We start from the raw sequence: 21,072 nt of genomic DNA on the forward strand, positions 1-21,072 counted from the left end.
TCACAGTTGACCGCAAACCTACCTACACACATACACACATAAAAATTCATACCACCCAACACAGAAACTAGGGATCATTAGCATCCTCAAACATAGAGCTCTCACAATTTGCTTCAGGCAGCAGGTGGTGAACAAAGAATATGAAATTATTTGCCAAACAGTTATAAAAAAATGGCTACAACAAAACAACAGTTCACAAAATCTCCACATAATATCATTACAAGAATGCCATAGCCATACCATACATTAGGGAAATATCAGAGAAAAAAAAAGAACACTACATAAATACAACATTAGGGCAATCTTCAAACCTAATGCAAAATTAAGAATTATACTCAGCTCATCCAAAGATCCCCTTCTCTGCCTTGCCCACCCAGGGATGTACAAAATTTAGTGCACCTGCAACCTACCCTACATAGGGGAAACAGGGTGCACCTTCCCAGTACGAAAAGACAAACATAAACACCACATTAAATTCCTCCACTATGGTAAAATAGGCCTGTCAGGCCATGCACTTCAAATATGTCACAGAATGAACTGGAAAGGCACCAAGTCCCTACACCACACCAAAACCTGGTTTGAAAGAAAGTTCAAGGAAAAAGTTCAAGATGCTGAAACACCATCTGAATCTAACCAAAAATGACGGATTAGTAATTCCAGGAATCTGGAAGACTCATCTACAACCTATATAGCACCCAGAACACGATGGCAGAACCCCAACACAAGAAAACCTTAATATAATAGAACTGTAGAGATATGTTTAATGTAGTTCTGCTGTAAAACTTTATTTTTATTTATTTAAAGATTTTTTTTTCTATCATCAGTATATTATTATACTGATATGTATAAAAATTTTTTTTTTCAACAGAGGTTGGGCTAGGATAAAAGATTAACAAAGCATTTGTCCTGTGTATGTTTTTCCTGATGATGACCTCAATATAGAGGTTGAAATGTTGAGTGTTGTTTTCTTAATTATAAGTAATTACTCCAACGCGTGTGTTTTTGTCTCCATAAATTCTTCACTATGAATACTTTTAAGATGACCTTTTTCTGCAACAAGAACATCAGAAACAGAAAATGAGAGCATGACTGGAGTAACTCAGAATCTGGCTTACAAAGATGTGAAGGGAAATTATTGCATCATCCTCCCCTTGGTCACGCATGTACAAAACTTTTGAAATGACCCCTCATATTTATTACATTTGTTCTATATGTTTTTTTTTTTCATGACAAGGATAATTTTTCAAAAATTACCCTTGTGACATGCATCTGACCAAATAATCATTAGGCTTCATGCATGTTTGTTTGTTTGCATCAATGGATTTTCAGTTAACAATATTTTGTTTGAACTGTCAAAATGTCTACAATAAATGTGCATTATTGAGTAGCGATATGTTTGTAAAAATTCATAGTTATATGTTACCCAATTTTGACTTATGTACTATTAAACATATAATTTTTACTTAAAATAGTTCAAATGAAACTAAAATTGAAGTACAGTAAACCCTCGATTTAACTGATAAAATTTACGGTCCATATGTCATGAAATATGAAACACACCTGTTAATTTTAAAATGCTTTTAACCAAGATTTGCTTATAATTAAATTAACAGGTTATTTTTTGTTTTTAATTTCCTGTTATTTTTAATAAAATTTTAAAATTTTGGCAAATAGGCCATCATATGTTGGAAAAACACTGTAGTAATTTAGCCGACATAAAAGAATCACAGCTCATAAAGCATGTTTGGCGAATGATTAGCACGTGATCACACCAATCGGTCTGTAATTAGTTTTGTCGGGTGCCATGACTTTCTGCTGCAGTTTTAATGTGTGCCAGTCGATGCATTCGAAAAATCTACTTTATTATATAACGGACTTTCGATTTAACAGACACCCCTTCGCCCGAATGAGTCCATTATATCAAGGTTTTACTGTAATTTAACAAATTCTAAATACCAAGGATTGTTAATATCAGTTCTGATTTTTTTTTAATCAATGAAACCAAAATTAAGCACAATATCATATATTCAAATTTTATTAAATAATATCTAGCCAGAATAAATTTATTGCAATATATAATTTGATGTTTTGCCCTTACAAAATGATTCAATTGAAACAAAAATTGGAAGGGCGTAACAAATTTTTTTGTAAAAGATTCCAAACATGAAATTTTGATATCTTTTCAGCCAGAATAATAGAAAAATCTAATAAGTGCTGAGGGCATTTTATGAAACACACCTAAAAATACTATCCAATTATTTTTCAAACAATCAACATTAACATGATTGTTATATTTAGTAAAAAGTTGAGTCCAAAGAATGAAAGAAAAAAATATTTATTTAGCATATATTCTATACTCCTATTGTTCTCAAGTTTTTACAAGGTAATCCATAAAATTTAGTCATTATATTCAAGAAATAAATGCCAAAGGACATGTACTAATAAATTTCTAATTTAATCTAAAATAACATTTTCAGAATTTTCTACTATAAAAATGCAAAGAAATTATATTCTTGATTTGTGCATGAAATATATTCACATTTGGGTTACTTGTATATAAAGGCTAATGACTTCACATCAATTACCTCAGTATCCCATAATGCAAAAGCACACTCCCTTTGAGACACGTATTATGTCTCAAAGGGAGTGTGCCACTACCCAGACCAGTTTCAACCTTTGTGACAGTAAAGGATCTTCTCCAAAAATCATCATCCCTCAGATCATTCTAACCTAAAGGAACATTTTAACTCATTAACTCTCAATCACTTGAAGATACTCTACAATGGTTCTACTCAATAACAGGCACACCCTATCACTGAGCATTGCTCTCATCTCTCCCAGAGGAAAGCATCCACTTTGAAGGGCTTCAGTAAAGGACACATTAGTACAAACTATGAGCGTGTGCTGAAAAGTTGTGATAATCTTCTTCTTTCTTAGCCTTGGTTGGTCCACTGCTGGGTGAAGGCCTCTCTTCCGCTTTTTTTGATCACTTCTTCCAATTCTTGTCAAAGTTTCTAAGGTCATGGAGCCAGCATGGACCCCTGCCTAGGGTAACAGGTAAAAAGAGAACAAGGATTTAAAACCTGGCAGTAGGTATAAAATGCATCTTCCAATATGCCCGGTCAGCATGGAAGATTAGACCAACCCCCACGCATGCACGCACACACACACCACCACCACAACAGTGATAATCACTATGAAGAAATTAAGGTAGAACCATTTGACTTACACATTATTCTACATGTTCCCCACAAAGTGTTATACACTTGTTACAATGTTGCTGCATCATTCGCAATCCTCTGAGAAAAAAGTCTTTCCCTTGTTGCACAAAGCAGTCCTCAATGCAGATATGACTTAATCATCTGTGATAAATTTGTTCCTTTCAAGTGTTTCTTTAAATTTGGGAATAGGAAATAGTCAGATGAGGCCAGGTCTGGTGAATAGGGTGAGTGAGGCAGGCATTGAAAGCCCAAGTTGTGTGTTGTCTGTTGGGTTTTGTGAGCAGGTGTGCTGTCTTGCAAAAGCAACATGCCTCTGCTCAGTTTTCTGTTTTTGATTCCTTCTGAACTGTTGAATAAACTACTGCTGAATAAACAGTTTTGCCTTTTTTGAGATACTTGGTAAGGATTACACCATCCATATCCCAAAAGACAATGACAAGAACCTTCCCTGCTGACTTTTAGATTTGGAACTTCTTTGGCCATGGAGAATTTCCATTCCATTAACTGTTGTGTGGTCTCTGGGTCACAATGATGAAGCACATTTCATCAATAGTCACAATATGAGCTGAAAAATTTACACCTGGTCATTTTCTCAAAATGACCCAAAATCCTTTGAGATGACAGCACACGTTCTCTCTTATGGTCGGCATTCAAACTTGGGGACCCACTTTGCTGAGAACGTCTGCATGTCTAGATGTTGGTGGATAATGACCCCAACTCATTCTCTGGATATCCCCAGGAGTCTTTGCAATGTTTTTGGCTCGTATTTGTTTACCAATAAGGATCATGGCATGCACTGCTTCGATGTTTTCAGGTGTGATCACTGTGAAAAGTCTTCCTGAGCTCTAGGCATCTGTTGTCTCAGGATGCCCACTTTTAAACTTGGCCACCCATCTAGCAACTCTTCGATATGCTGGGGCACAGTCCCCTAAAGTCTCACACAAAGTTTGATGAATCTCAGTTTCTGTCTTTTCTTGTAACATGAATGAAAAACTTGATGACAGCCCATACCCGTGTCTTCAAATTTCTCTAAAACCTTTGACATGCCCTTATGTATGTTCTTTCTTGTGGTTATATCATTTTTGTTCTAAGTGTTTATCAGAACTTTTCAGCCCCCCCCCCTGTATACCATAGGCAAGCATCTAATGGAATGCAGTGATTGAGATCACTTCAATGAATACCCCCCTCCCCCCACATCAGTGGGAACCAGACCCAGAAGAGATACCAAGGTTAAGGTAATGCAGAAGTCATATTTCCAATATACAAGTAGTGAAAAGGTGGATCACCATCTTTATCTGATGATCTGGATCACAGATAGATATTGAAAGTTTTTTCACTTGGTTATACTATAAATTAAAAATGCCAAGAAATTATATTCTTGCTTTAATCCTTTATCCAAGTGTAAGCAAACAAAGTTTGAACATGAGGTATCTTCGTGCATGCTAGAACTTCCCATGGGAATAGCACTTCCATCTGAACCATGTACTTAATGCCAATCATGTGTTAAATTTTTGAATTTCCTTACCACATTAAAAGTGTTATCAGCTGCCTCTGTTATTCACAACCTTCATAATATTTTATATAGGTTATCACCTTTTACCTATAGTATCCTAAATTGTAATGTAATGTGAAGAGAGTAAATATATAATAATAATAAACATTATTGTTACTCAAAAAAAAAATACAATCAAAGCATTTTTTTAAAACTTTCCTTAGCATTAGGTACAAATATAACAGTCAATAATAAAATAAATTTTCACTAATGTCTGTGAAATGGATACAAATTAATAAATCCACACCTGGAACTGTTTTACCAATTCCCAAATATCTGATATTCTCTTCTAACCCCAATCTATGTGTCTCGATCATATCCCCCCCCTTTTTTTTTCTCCTGTTTCCAAAGCTGTGTAGAACATATTCCACATCAAAGACAAAACAATCTTACTTCTGGGCTTTTTTTGCCTAATGTCCTCCCCTGATAACCAGAGTGCATTATGCAATTGCATCATCATTTCCTTATCCCTACTAGATGTCAGTGTCCTTCACATTATGACAGCAGTTTTCTGAGTAACCTTTACAACTTTCTGCAGTGTGTCCTCTGAACTTTAGCTTGCTATTCACAAACACTCTGAGATCCCTTGTCTCTCTCTCTCTCTCTTCCCTCCCCTTCCCCAAAGTGAAACTCTGCCAGTACAATGCAGAATACCTTCTCTCCTCTGGCCAACCTGATGTCGAACTGACTGTTCCCATTCATCTGTTCAGATATCTTTGCTTAAACATCAGTGTCTCCACAACAATAATATAGTGTACTGCTCGTCATCCTTCTTGAGATATCATTTCCCACCATACACAACCTGCTGGTTTTTATCATCTAACCATCTCTCTCTCTATCATCAAGGCAACAAACTCAACCCCTTTGTGCCTGATACTCTTGTATATTTGTATACAGACATAAGTTACCTCCAGTCTTTTTTTTATTTAATCACCTCTGTAGCCTAGCTATTCTAAATGATCAGTTGTTACACACATGCTTATAAAAGTTTATTGGATTAACTTCAGCATTTCTAAGCTGTAAAACATTTCTAAAGTGTAATTAGATTACAGCAGTATAAATTGGGAAGAGGAAGATACATGTCGCAATAAGGGAATGGAATTTCTAGAATTCTTGAGGGACAAATGTCTTAGGCAACATGTAACAGAGGGAAAAAGAAGTTCAAGAGTTTTTGGATTTGGTTATAGCATCAGAAGATTGATAATAACTGAGATGAAATCTCTCCCACCAGTTGGAGAGAGTGACCATATGGTTTTGACTTGGAAAATGAATAGACATGCAGGAGTATCAACGAGGCGGGAACGTATGTGGGATTATAAAGCAGGTGATTATAATAGTCTTAGACATCAACTTGGTGAAGTTTCGTGGAGGGAGGAATTGGAAGGCCGGGAATTAGTGCTTGGGAAATTGTGAAGGAATATTTGTTAGCAGCAGAAATGGTAAGCCGTATTCCACGAGTGAAGAAGAGGACACAATTTGGAGTAAAGTGGATGACAAACAATATTAAACAGAAACTGCATGCAAAAAAGAGGCTATGGAAGAGATAGATATAAGGAGATAGGTGAAGAGAAGATGCATGAAGAATATAAGAGACAGGCCAGGAGAGTGACTAGTATGGTAAGGAAGGCAAAACTGGAATATGAAAGGAGATTGGCTCTTAGATCCAAGGAAAATCCTAGGGAATTTTTTAGCTATGTGGCTAGTAGGAGGAGAAATGACTGTGGAAGTGACCTACATTGTGGGATAAAAATGGGAATAGAGTGACTGATGCAGAGGACATAGTGGAATTGTTCAATGAACACTTTATTGGAGTATTTCATCCTGGAGGAATCAATTTTAATACTAGAGGGATATGGTAGGTTCGAGGTTTAGAGGTGCAGGAGCCAAGTGTGTTCCACATACTGAGTACTCTGGATGTTAGTAAAGCGGTGGGACTGGATGGTATTTCACCACGAGTTTTGAGACAATGTGCTAAGGAACTGACAGTGTCTTTTCAATTAAAGTCTGGCTGCGGGAAAGATACCTATGGAATGGGAGGAAGGTAAGATAGTGCCATTGCATAAGGGCAGTAGCAGACTAGAAGTGTCTAATTATAGGCCAGTTTGTGTGTAATCAGTAGTTAGTAAGATCTTGGAGAAAGTAGTGAGGGCCCGTATACAGCATTGGGCAGATGAGAGTAATGTTATCTGTGAGAGTCAACATGGATTTGTGAAGGGGGCGCTCTTGTTTTAGCAATATGCTGGCCTTTTATGATAAAGTTACAAGAGCATTAGATGAGAGAAGGGCATATACTGCCATTTTCCTAGACTTAGCAAAGGCATTTGACAGGGTGCCACATGATAAGCTGATATTCAAGTTGCAGCACATGGGTCTGGATGTCAGATTGGTCAACTGGATTCAGGATTGGCTGTCTGATAGGTATCAGAGAGTTGTGTATGGTGGAGCAGTATCAAAGATGCAGAAGGTTACAAGTGGTGTTCCACAGGGCTCAGTGCTGGGACCTATATTGTTTAACCTTTATATCAATGACATTTTCAGTTGTTTGCGGATGGTGCGAAGCTGGGAAGGATTATTAGTAATAGTGCAGATGTGGTAGCCCTGCAAGAGGATTTGAATAAGCTAGACAAATGGGCAAATGAATGAGGGTGTCAGTTTAATGCAGCAAAATGTAAGGTCTTGAGGTTTGGGACACATCGATGGGACGCTGATACTCTATGGGAGGAGTTATACTGGAGGAAGTAGGGGAGACAAGAGATCTGGGGTTGATGATTGATAGAAACCTGAAATTTAGGGGATATATTGCAAAGGTAGTGAAGGTAACACAGAGGATTGCTGCAATAATGAGAAGGACACTGACCTGCAGAGATAAAATGGTTATCATTCCATTGTGTAAGACTCTGATCAGACCACACTTAGACTATTGTTCTCAGATCTGGTCCCCAGGATTTGAAGGGAATAAATTAACTGTGGGAAGGGTACAAAGGCGGATAATAAAGATGGTGTCAGGACTGTACAATGTTAGTTATGAGGATCGGCTGAGAGAGTGTGGACTGCAGAGTTTGGTGGATAGAAGGAGGAGAGACGATATGATAGACTTTTAAACTGTCGAGAGGTGGTTACAGGGTTGACACTGGGGAGTTCCTTCGCTTGGTTGAACAGCAGGAAGGAGTCATGAGAAGGGCCATCCCTGGAAGTTACGAAAGGAAACTCTGAGAAAGAGGGTGAGGAGAGTGGTTTCTTTGCATGGAGGGTGGTTGAACCATGGAATGCATTGCCTGATGGAGTGGTGAGATCAAGAACGGTCAATGCGTTTAAGGAGTGGTATGATAGACTTTGTGTTTCCTAGGAGAGACCTCCCACGATGAGTCTTTTGACTTAATGGAGGCCTGAATAATAGTAGATTTTGCTGTAATCTCTAAAAATTTAGTTAATATTTATTTTCTTATCCGTCTGTCAGATATATTCTTTCCATAGTTTTTTTTAATTGTTTAAGAACGTAATTATTTATTCAATCATATCCAGATTTATTATGTAATTTAATTGGATTGATAAAATTATTCAAGATGTCCTCAGTGTTACCCATTAATGCCACTTGCATAAAAACATCTTTCAGTTTACTTAATGCTTTCTAATATCCTCAAAGTTACCTCTTTTTGGAATTCTGTCTGTGATACTTTCCTCTTATTGTTATCATTCTAAAGTCAGATCATCATTATTTCAGGTAGGATTCTAGGCAATTAATAATGGTCCATTGCTACAAGGCTTTCTGTTCTTTTAGGTTGACATATGTGTTTCAGATAAGTTTTAGTTGGCATTTTCCCATACAAAAATCCTCCTCATCCCATTAATGAGTTTCTTTTTTTTGTCTCTTTAAGCAATAAGCACATAATGTGATCACTGCTTTGTCCACTATTGTGGTACATTACAATAATAACTGTAAAGATATAATTATTGTGTACCACTATTGGATCCTACTTCTTAATTTATACTTTGGATCCGATATGTTATTTACTACGATGTTCTTAACCTAAAAATAGTTGCTAGTTGGTTTCTAATTCAAATATAGAGAAAATTTATATTTAAAGACTGCGCCACTCTATATCTGAATTAGTTCAAAAATTGAAGAAAAATCAATTCAACTCTCTCTCCTTAAAATATATACTGGCCGAGTATATTTGACTTAGTTAATTTACCCGCATTGGTTCGAATATTTTATGAATGGTGCATTAAAAGAGATTCAGGCAAAATGCAACTTTAGATAAACAAAAACAAACATTTAATTTTAAAATCACAAATTATACACTTAAGATCAAAATACTAAATAAGTTATTATAAACACTTCAGCCTTCCTGGCAATACAGTCATGCAAACTCAGACAATGGTAATTCTGTTATCTGTAATACAGTCTTCTCACAGTTCCTTTTAGCTATTTAATAAAGTTCTTTAATGATCATTCACATCAATAGCTCATAGTTCTTTAAGTTTTAAATACAATAAAAATTTCAGTAACACCTCTTTACAAACAAACACTTTTAATTTTACATTTCAGTTAATTCTCCGCAACAGTTACTGTTAGTATAGGGAATTTCTAGGATGAAACTCACACACTTCTCTACATAGAATTATTAAAGTTGGAATAATCTTACTGTTAATCTTCTTCCTTCATCAACATACACACAGACACTTTTTATAACTGTAAACACTTTTAACAATAAACAGCACTCATTAAAATAAATCTTCTAGCATTAACTGAATTAATTTACGGGCACAATACATATAATCAGATGTTCTTGTATGAAGCACTACTGATTACTCTTGAATTAGGGCAATACACAATAATTCTTTAACTTGGGGTTTTATATGTACAGATGTTCATTCCTCCGGCATTCAAATAATTCTTTACGCACTATAATGCTAAACACTGCTATCATTAAACACAACCCTGTTGCCTCTATTTATTCTCTAGTTACTTCTTACTATGCTTCACGTTTCAGTGTGTCCTTGAAAGGTCAGCCCTGAAAATAAATCTCAACTAAAATATCGCTAGTCATTCAGTAGTCACTCAGCTATCTTCCGTTGCTTTATTTGTTATTCAGAAACTTATTAGCTAACTGCTTCTCAACTTGTAGACTTTATTTAGTTGCTTGAGTGACTTGCCGACTCGCTATTATCGCACTGTGATTGCCGAATGCCCGATTCCAACCTAATGCCAATCCTTCTCTCTCTAATAAATCTCTAATGCTCTAATCTCCTAATTCTTTTTTTTTTTCCAGCATTCCTCCTTTTTATATCCATTTTTCCCGCCTAAATTCTTCTCGAGATCTCTTTAACTTTCCAGTAAACTTTCAGCATTTTCAATAAACCTCCTCTTCACGTTCTGTTCCAATTCTCGCGCTCGCTTACTTACATGCGTCTCCATGACAACAAAACAAAACATAAATAAAATTGAGCTATTACATAACGTTAAACTTTCACAAACAGGAATAAATAGAGAATATTTACATTTCAAATAATGCACAGTTAAATTATCAAATACAAGTTCTTATAATATTAACATATTAATAATTAAAATAGCTTAATAATATTTAATACAGTCTTATCACTATTAATACATATATCTTTGATTAAATAATTAGATATTAGACAAAACTAAAGTAGTTATATGAATATTAAAATGTAAAATAAGTTGTTTAAATAAATAATATTTACAAGTCTAGCCTTTGTGATGGAAGATCATGTTGGATTCTGAAGCAAATAATAATTACTCTAATCTCTACATAATCAGAATCCAACACCACTCTGTCTCTTCTAGTCTAAATCTTCCATTATAAACAATAACAAACTTCTGTTTTCCTTATTTGTCTCTCCTGACAATGTTATAATTACCATTATACCATTTGATATCATGAATGTTATTTGTTAAGCCAAGACTCAGAAATGCAGTTTAATTTCTCCAGTTAGTTTTTTTAAAAATAAGATTATTCTTTCAGCTTTGTACATTGATATATAAAAATGTGATACCATGATACATTAAATTCCTATTTGGTGTCACAGTGTGGTGCATAATAAACATGGAGGAATTAGTGATATTATCAAAATGTACTTAGAGATAAGGAAAAGTAATACAAAAGGTTGTAAGTTTGTCATGTTTTGAAATCTTAAAATGTTGGATTTTAAGGCCTTATTGCCATCAAACCATCTGATTTTTAATGAACTGGTCCCCTGAACAATCATGTGCAATGCATAACCTACTAAGAATCCAGTTAACTGCCACTGCTCTGAACATGGATTCTGTCAAGTCTGATGCCTTTTTTTTTAAGTCTTAACCCCCCAGTTTCAGATAATTCTTCATTCCTGCTGTTATACACCTCATAATTTTTGTCATTTCCTCACATATATAATAAGTTTATTTCTAAAAGCTAGCCATTTTTATCTAAATTGTCACTAGTATTATCTATTCCTGATTTATCACTTTCACTAAATTCTTTCAGATACTATGTATCCTGCCTCTCCAAGTAATTTTCTACATTGAAATAGTTTGCACATCATCTAATCTGATATCCAGATTACCTTCGGTGGCTTCTTCGAAAGCTTGAACATAGTAATAAGTCTAATAATATAGTATTGCCCACACAGAGATATCAGAATAGTCAGACCTTTTCTGTTCAAATTAAATGCCTCCTTTTTATTATGTTCTGTGGCATGCGTAGGTTTCCCTGCCTATGCTAAGGAAAATAATTAAAATAAAATCACAGACTCTAATCCTAATATAACTAGACTTTTAAAAGATTTGCTAGCTGAACTTAATGTATTCATACCCATTCCATCATAATTCGGCAGAATTGAACAACTCCTATGATATGCGATCAGTAAAAATATCAGATCTCCAAGTATTTTTTCTCTTACTTCCTGTTGTTCTATTATATAAACACACATGTACAATTAAAAATTTGGCTTAGCTGATGTTGACTTGAAAAACAAAGCTGTATATTTGGATGGTTGGTTGAAGTTGAAGAATTAATGCTCTTCATGATCAGACAGCATCAGAGCTAAAAAATTATCCAGTAACACTTTTAAATCGATGTCCCACAAACAGATATGATAATATTCTATCATTAATGAGACAAACCAATCTCGTTTAGACACCAGTTATTTTATTAAACATAAAAATTAATATATGTACATTAATAAATACCATTTTAACCTGCCTACCAACTGAAGTGCATCAAATACACAAACCACCTATGTTATAAAAATGAGTAGCTCTTAAGTAATTATCCTACTCTGCCATTAATCCCTTAATGGCAATTGTATCACCATTAAAGGGATCAACAATGGAGCAATCTCTGAGTCCACTAGACTTAAAAGTATACTGATTTTCTGTTTTACTTGGAATTTCCTTCATCAGAAATTGTTTTTCAATGTATCTTTCACAAAAGATATAAAAATAAATTTCAGATATGTTAATATAAATTATATCTATTTTTGAATAGACAAGAGATTCTTTAGCAGTAGTTTTTACTAATGACAAGCAATAACATATATTACCATCTTGTATCATTATGCTGATTTTTTGAACCTGTGCGATGGAACAAGATTTTATTTATTTTATTAAGTTCTTATGTTTCACTGAAAATATTGCAGAAATTATTTTCTGCACATGCTTGAATCAAAGATCATTATGTTAAATGTTTATAAATAGTATGCTGTTTTCAAATAACATTTATTGAAATAAATATGATTCGAACTTTTTTCTTTCTTTGCGAAATTCCTGTATGTGGATCATCAGTATGCTTTTTTTAGATGGGTAGGGGGATGAAATGTTCTGATAAACACCTAGAACAAAAATGATATTCAACTGATATAACCACAAGAAAGAACATATCTTAAAACCCTTTAACCCCCATGTTTCATCAAATTGTAATAATTTGTTCTTTTTCTTTTAGGATAAGTAAGAAGATATGTCATTTCCTTCATGCTGGTTATCAACAACTTTTCAACAAAACCTTGTACATATTGTTCTGATTTTACAAGCAAAAAAAAAAAAAAAAACGTTACATTATTCACTTTCCGATTATCACAAATTTATATCCAGTAATGTTTCATCACTCCATTCCTTCTTTCATCTTTAACTTAAATTGCAATAGCTGAATTATTTATTTTTATTTATTTAATTTTGGGGAATGCTCATTTCCAGTAATAATACTAGAGAAATCATTTACTGGAGTGGGACTTAATGCAGAGAGTAGTGAAACTAAGTCATCATGGGAAGAACAGTGAGAATGGTGTAAGTTCAGCTAAGATAATGCAAAAGTGTTAGTGATATAAATGTTAGTGGGCATGGTTAAATCTGGTGATAGGATGGATCTCTACCCATTGGCTCAGACTTATTGAATGTGTGGGAGTAGGGGACAGGAAAGAGAAAGTTACCCAAGTGGGCGAAGCTGACTGCAGATGTAAGCATGCGAAAAGACCAGGAGGTAACTTGTTATGTCTTTACACAAATGCCAGGATAATATCATGAACAAGAGAGTTAAACATTATGGCATTGAGTGCTCCAGGTATAGTATTTTTAGGAAGGACAGAAGAGATAGAAAGGAGGGGAATACTACTAATAATATCAGATCACTTGAGTTAGGGTTAAAGAAACTCATTAAGGCAATAATAGTGATGCTATGCTGTTTCGTGAAGCGGAGGCTAATGGGTAAGATGTTGATCTCTAGAATCAGAGGCATTCATTTTATATCAATTTGTTTAAAAATACATTTGTTCTTGTATTGATACTTTATAAATATAGCCTATTTTAAAAGATTTTTCAACAGGAAAAATAATATCAGAAAAGAAGAAAACATCAACCTATCAAAATTAAAAGATAGCTCAAGCAGAAGTCGATTTTTAGAACAGATGTGCTTGAAATTAAAACCCTCCATCTTACAGAACAGCGGAAAATTCTGGGAAGAAGGAAAAGAAACAGTGTTATCAATTGCAAGACACTCTAGGTTCCAAACCCAAAATAAACAAACAGTGGATAACCCAAGAAATCATAGCTACCATAGAAGAGAAAAGAGAGGCCAAGATACTTGTAAACCAACAAAACAATGAAGAGAATAGAGAAAAATACAGAGCACTAAAAAATAAAGTTGATAACCTATGCAAAAAAGCCAAAGAAAAAGCTAAGAAATGCCAAGAAGCATACCAACAAAACAACCTAAAAGTCTTCCATGATACTGTAAGAGAAATTACAAAGGAATTCTCAGCAAAAGCAGTAACAATGATAAACAACAAGATGACTGAAACCGGGAATATTGAATATATAATAAGAAAAATCTGGTCAAACCATTTTAAGACTATCTTCCACCAAGGAAACAAAACTACAATGCCAACAATAAAGAAAATAATGATCACCCAAAATTTTACAAGAAGAAGTTAGATACGCAATAAAACAGATGAAAAACAATAAAGCACCAGGCATTGATACTATCCCTAGTGAACTGTGGTCATATGGAGGCAGCATACCAATAGAATATTTAACAACCCTATTCAATAAAATACTACAAACAGGAGAGATCCCAGATGACTGGAGAACTGGAAAGATCATCCCAATATACAAGAAAGGAGACAAAAGAGACTGCAGAAATTACAGACCAATCAATTTACTCCCTCACACCTATAAAATATTCATAAGAATTATACAAAATAGATTAAAATTCACCTACGAAGAAATGATAGGCATAGAACAAGCTGGTTTCCAAGGAAACTATTCAACAATAGACCAAATTTTCACATTGCACCAACTAGCAGAACTCAGCTGGGAAGACCATAAAGAACTATATTGTTGTTTTGTGGACTTTAAACAAGCTTTCGATAACATCAACAGAGAAATCCTCAAAATTCTACTAGAAAAAGCAATAGACAAATATATAATACAGTTTCTGATAAAATATTACTCTAAGACAAATGCAATAATTAAAAAGGACATACAACAGAACCCATAGAGATCCAAAAAGGAGTAATGCAAGGATGCCCATTATCCCCCTGCCTATTCAACATATATCTAGAAGAAGTTGTAAAGAAAGCAATAGACAATGAGCCTGGAATCAATGTCAACGGTTTAAACATAAATAATATCAAATATGCAGATGATCTCATCCTTCTTGCAAGAACCCCAAATGAACTACAAAAGTTGATCAACAAGCTAAATGAAACCTGTAAAACATATGACATGACAATAAATATACAAAAGACAAAAGTGATGAAAATAGGGAGGAACAGAACTACCATCTCAGCCACCCTAAACGGAGAACAATTAGAACAAGTAGACAACTTCATATACCTTGGATCAAAACTAACAGAAACATAGATGAACTCAAAACAATCAAACACAGAATAGCGATAGGATGGACCACCATGGGAAAATTACAGAAAATCTGGAAAACAAACAAGATATCTAAACAAGCCAAAATCAAATTATATGAAGCAATAATTATACCAACAGTCATCTATGGAGCAGAAGCATGGACAGTTAAAAAAAGAGAGGAGAAAAAACTACTGGCATTTGAAATGAAATGCTTAAGAAAAATAAATAGAACAAGTTGGATAGAAAAAACAAACATCACAGTCAGACAAGAACTATTGTATAAAAAGACAATAATAGAAAAAATTAGAAAACAACAACTGAGATGGTTTGGACACACTGTACGCATGGATGCAGACAGACTTCCTAACGTCCTAATCAATACTTTTCCAACTGAAAAAAGAAGACCAAGAATTACCAGGCTGAAATTAATAAAGAACATCTCGGGATGCAGAACATATAAGGAACTTTTTTGAACAGCAAGGAATAGAGAAGACTGGAAGATCCTGCTCAAGAGAAGACTCAACCCGTCTTAGACGGAAGAGAAGAAGAAGATTTTAAAAGACTACATAAATCCATAAATATTATTCGTGGTAAACTGTAGATAAAACAGATGCTTTATGTTGTCTGATATTCCTTTCCAGAGGATGCTAAATCTTTAATCTCCTCTTCTTGAATTCTGACTTAGTTTCCTATGTCCCATTATCCTTCCCCCCCCCCCCAAAAAAAAGAAAGCTAGGTGGAGTTGCTTGCAGACATTAACGTCACCAAGGAAAAGAAATTCATTATTCATATGCTATCTCTGTTGCTCCCTTAACTTGACCTTTAACTTTTTATCTTTGAAGGTTGACTACCTGCAGTCCAACTACCCAAATAATGAATTTCTTTTCCTTGGTGACGTTAATGTCTGCAACTCCACCTAGCTTTCCTTCTTTTTTTTTTTTTTTTCTAATTGTGCTGACCAAACTGGAAGAGAAGTTAAAAGTGTTTTTATATCATTGGTTATAAAAGTTTAGAACCAATGATGTAAAGAAAATTGCTTGTTTATCAGCCAGAATATCAGACAATCCTCTAAACTTACCCAACACTGAATATTTTTCTTAAACAGTTATCCTTCCATGTGCAATATTGAAGTTGCTTCTCTTGGTAACTCAGACCATAATCTCATACAAGTTTAATCTTGAGTGGAATGCTCTTCTCTCAGCCATTCTCAAATTTATGTTTTGGGCCATTACAGCTGTGCTAAGTGGGAAGATCTTCAACACTACTATTTCTAAATCTCTAGATCTGAATACCTGTTGTGATCATGTTACAGAAATCATCCCTAGTGGAATGAAGGTCTTCATTCCTCAATCCATTCAAAATTCCTGTTCAGTATCCAAGACATGACTTTCAGGAAGTGTGCAAATTTGGTTCATTAACATATCACAGGTAGCTTGTAATTTTTATTTTAAGTTGGTTCTTGGCCTTCACTAAATTCTGCAGTAATTGCAAAACAATTAAGTTTGAGTTTGATTTGAAAGCACTAAATGCAGAAACTTATCTCTCAACTAGCATTAGTGGCTTCTTCTCCTTTAAAAGCACTGGTGATCTACCTCTCTCTCTCTCTCTCTCTTGCTTTCTCTATTTTAACAATTCCTATAGACAGCTGACATTCTGGCATCACTCTGCATTGAGGACCATGTCAAATCACCTGCAACTATTCTGTGAACAACATATTGCCTGTCGCCTCTATCTGATCAGGAGAATCTTGAGCAACCTAGATAGTAAAAGGCTTCTGGGACTAATGGTATTCTCCAGTTGTATTTAAGAGATGTGCTCCTGAAATAACACTTTTTTTTAACCATCTCTAACCTGTATTATACTCAGATGACATCCCCTCCACATTATGTAAACCAGTCCATATTTAGCACATTCCAAAAAAAAAGGAAATGTCTGCCATTACCAGCCAACTTCAACCTAGAGAACTGATCATTGGCCACTAATATGAATTCTGCCAATCAAGAACCACAACAGATCTCTGCACTTATATCACCCACCTCTATACTAAGATTGTCAACTGCCAGAACCATTATTCTGGGAGAATATTTCTTTTATTTAACAGATTCACTGCTGCACTGCATGTTATATCATGCATTGCACTAGTACAGCACAAAACATGTCCTGGCATGAATGTGTTAAATTATAATATGCATAGTAATAATAATAGCACAATAAAAGAAAATTACATGATACATAATTATAAAAAATCCTTAACATATACACAAATGAATATCTTAACTTTTTTTTAATTTGCATTTTTCAGCATTGTATCTGTCATGGTTATTAATAATGCATAATCAACATGGTAGTATTAGATAGGCATGCACAAACAGATATTATAAAATACAAAGCTCACTCTATTTGAATGCCAACTTTATTAGCAAAAGATTTTGGAATATAAAAATTAAAATAATGACTCATAATTAATAGTGTAGTTAATTTTTGTAATCTGTCAAATTCCAGGATGAAAAAAGTTTGTTCCCTGGAGAATATTTGCCATTTAGGGAGGATTAATAATCCTATGCTAGACAAATGACATGAAAAGGTTTAGAAAAACCTGTGCTGTTGATATTTCCAAGGCACTTGATAGTCTGGCATCAAGGACTTTTCACCAAATTGTCGTCTTATGCTCTGCTTTCCACCTTTAATTGGATCTCCAGTTTTCTGTTATAGGGTGGCCCAAAATATACCTACCAAGTTTAAATCCAATTTTCTCTGCAATTAAGCTGGTATAATTAGAAAAAACTTGACCAACACATTATAGCCATTTGTGTTTTTTTTTTTTTTTTTTCCCCATTTTGCAGGGTATGAAAAATGTTAACCTACGCTACTGTGCAGTGGGTATTCATCAAAGAGTACATTCAATCATCAGATAGCCCCGACCGGTGAGAAAAGCATTGAGGTTGGACCAGACAGCCATGAATGTGTTAAATTAATATCAAATCAAATATCAAACAAGAGGTTGAAGGTAAACATATTGAACATGTAATATAAATGGCATAAGATGTAGACCTTAATATACTTTAGATGAGATTCATATGCCTCCTTGTTCAGTAATAATACAGCATTAAATTTGGTAGGTACATTTTGGATCACCCTGTGTGTAATGGAGGAGGATGTTCTTGCTTCAGATTTTCCTACTAATGCTGGTGTTCCTCAAGGTTCTGTATTTCCCTCTCACTGTCCTCAGATCCTATCTTTTTTGCTGATGATATTGCTCTGTTCCTCTTATTCATATAACAAACCATGCAGTTCTTAAACATCTCTAGCTTCAAGATCTTGTACAACCAGTGCCATAATCACAGATCTCCATACTATCCTTCAGTGGTGTAATGACAATCTAATTACCTTCATTGCTTCTCATGAGAAAGACCTTAATTCATCTTCCCTACTACTCACCAATCAAGACCAGATATGTAACATTCCCAACCTCCAAAAAAAACTTGATAGTGTTGTTCACTTGAGATGTTACTTTTCACCTGTTCAGCTCCTAATATGTACAAATCTTAAATCTACTTAGCCTTAGAATACTACTCTCACATTTCAGGTGGTACACCTAAAATCCCTCTAAAAATTCTTATTCTCTCTCAGTTTTTCATTGCATCTTTTCTGCAGATACTTCAATGGGTGCTGTTCATCAGAACTGGCATCTGTTATCTCCCATTTCTGCTAAACTCACAATAGCATAAGCATCAGCTGCCCAACATCTACTGAATCTGCTACCACCATTTACCTTTCATTCTCTTCTCTGTAACAGTCTCCTCCATGAATATCCCTCAAAGTCAAGCACTTCGGAACAACATCATACTCCTCCTTTCTCATATACAGCATAAATTTGTTACAGGTTTTGCAGTCTCATATGTGATAGTGATGATAAAAAAAGACAAAGAGAGAGAGCTTAAAACTATGAGCTAGAACAACTTTGGACTTCATTTTATACATTAAATGATCAACTTATTAATAAGTTTCTAGATTATAATTGCTTTAAATTGCTTCTTAAAATAATTCTGTTTCTTTGTTTCAGTGCCATCCAACACCTATTGCTTTAGAACCATGCTCTGGTGGTAAAGCAGCTGTTTTGTCTTTAATAGTGAGAATGCCTTCAGGTGGTGAAGAATATACCCCAGCTGGACAATCGGGGTTGGCCATTGCAAGTGCATTAGTTTCTCTAGGGACTCTTTGTAAAGGGAATGTAGAAATAATTAAAGAGAGCTGCAAATTGGAGTCATGGAAGTCCAGTTCTAACTCTAGCACTTGTATATAAATTTCATCTGCATCATCATCGTCATCATCAGTGTATGTGTGTATGCACGCATGCATGTTAGATATGTGAGAATGAACAGTTCATATTCACTTCACTGAAGCTCGGTTTGGTCATTAACACTGTACAGTCCATCCCACATTAAGTTCTGGGCCATGTTTTTATTAGTTATTTATGGTTAGGCTGAATAAATCAATTTGTTGTTTTGCATGAAGTTGAAACTTCCAGCAGGAGTATGGAAGCTTGTTAAATAATGTATAGAAATGTTTTAATTTTTGTTATGCATTAATTTTTTCATATATGTGACTATGGAATATTTTTATACAAGGCTAACTTAAACTCCAGTTTTTTTTTTAATAGTAACTTTATTTTTAATTGGCATCAGCCTAGAATTTTATAATGTATAAAGGAAATGTATGTACATAAAATGCAGCACGTGATGTATTACATTTATTTTAATGACTGTGTTAAGTAATGTGTCAGTTCCATATGAGAAACCTGACAGAGGTGTAAATTTCATCTATTTTAATGTCCAAGTGCTTTGATGACACTCATTTTGAAATTCCCATGAACTCCAAGTTTTTAGGAAAGAAATGGTGGCTCTGTTTTTTCTCTTGGTATTATTATTTGTGACATGGTAAAAGAATACAAGCATAGTTGTAAACTCAAGTTTTAAGGTGTAATATTTCACAGCAAGCAATTTCTCATATTTAGCCTATATTGCTTTACTTTGTTTGTTGCACTATATAACAAATCAAAACATTATATAGAAAGTGATGCTTATCCCTGAAAATACATAAATTTTGTTGATTTTTATAAATTTTACTCATTTGTTAAGATTTCACTGGTAAAGTCCAGCTTTTTGTGTGTAGATGCGTGTGCGTGCACACACACACCTATACATACAGTCTCTCTTTTGAATTTTCGTGATGCTCATATGCTAATTATTATGGCGATTTGTATATTCCAGATTAGTTTACTAAAAGTAGTCAGGACCATTAAAACATGTTTTATGAATTTGGTTTCAAGGGTTGTTATTGTTATTGAACCAGTTTTGGGTTGGTCATTAAAGGTGGTAAGAATGTAATCTCCTCCCTTTTTTTTTTTTTTTTTTATAATGTATAGATATATATCCTGTACATTCAGATTTGAGAACCTTGACTTATGTTTAACGCACTAAGAACGGTATACTGAGGAAATTGGAAAAAGATTAAAACCTCATATGAGATAATTTTATGTACATGTAAATAAAATTATTAAATTATATGCAATGAAGCATTGCATATAAAATGCAAATATAAAAAATTATTCCCTCTTAGAAAAGTTAATTATGAACAGATTTTCTGTTTAACTTTTTTTTTGCTTTCTATTGAAATTTTTCAAATGATTATGTATACTTATGCTCGCTCTTAAAAACATCTAAATATATGACAAATTGCCTGTTGTTAATCATTACAACCTATCTGCAAAATAAACTATACATGTATTAAAATTCTAATGTATATTGTTTCCCACTTGCACTTTCAGCAGAAACTGATATCCTGTTTAAATTCAGCTTAAAATATACTAGCATTTTATGATATTGTATAATGGAGCTAATATATGTCATGTTATACTTGGAAAGGAATTGTCACGTTTTATT

The 21,072-nt window shown here is 34.2% G+C and overlaps 1 protein-coding gene across 1 annotated transcript in view; it reads left to right on the top strand.

Moving 5' to 3' along the window:
• LOC150107312 (attractin-like protein 1) overlaps window positions 1-19,764 on the top strand; it is a 447,772-nt gene extending 428,008 nt beyond the window's left edge. Inside the window, exon 24 of the mRNA XM_090391786.1 lies at window positions 19,194-19,764. Within this exon, the coding sequence (XP_090247912.1) occupies window positions 19,194-19,433 (240 nt within the window). The 3' untranslated portion in view covers window positions 19,434-19,764. The remainder of the gene's footprint in view (window positions 1-19,193) is intronic.
• The last annotated feature ends 1,308 nt before the right edge of the window (window positions 19,765-21,072 follow it).

The sequence above is a fragment of the Typopeltis vanoorti genome, chromosome 4 (assembly GCF_054136105.1).
Source record: "Typopeltis vanoorti isolate ZY-2024b chromosome 4, IOZ_Tvanoo_1.0, whole genome shotgun sequence".
NCBI classification, from domain to species: domain Eukaryota; kingdom Metazoa; phylum Arthropoda; class Arachnida; order Uropygi; family Thelyphonidae; genus Typopeltis; species Typopeltis vanoorti.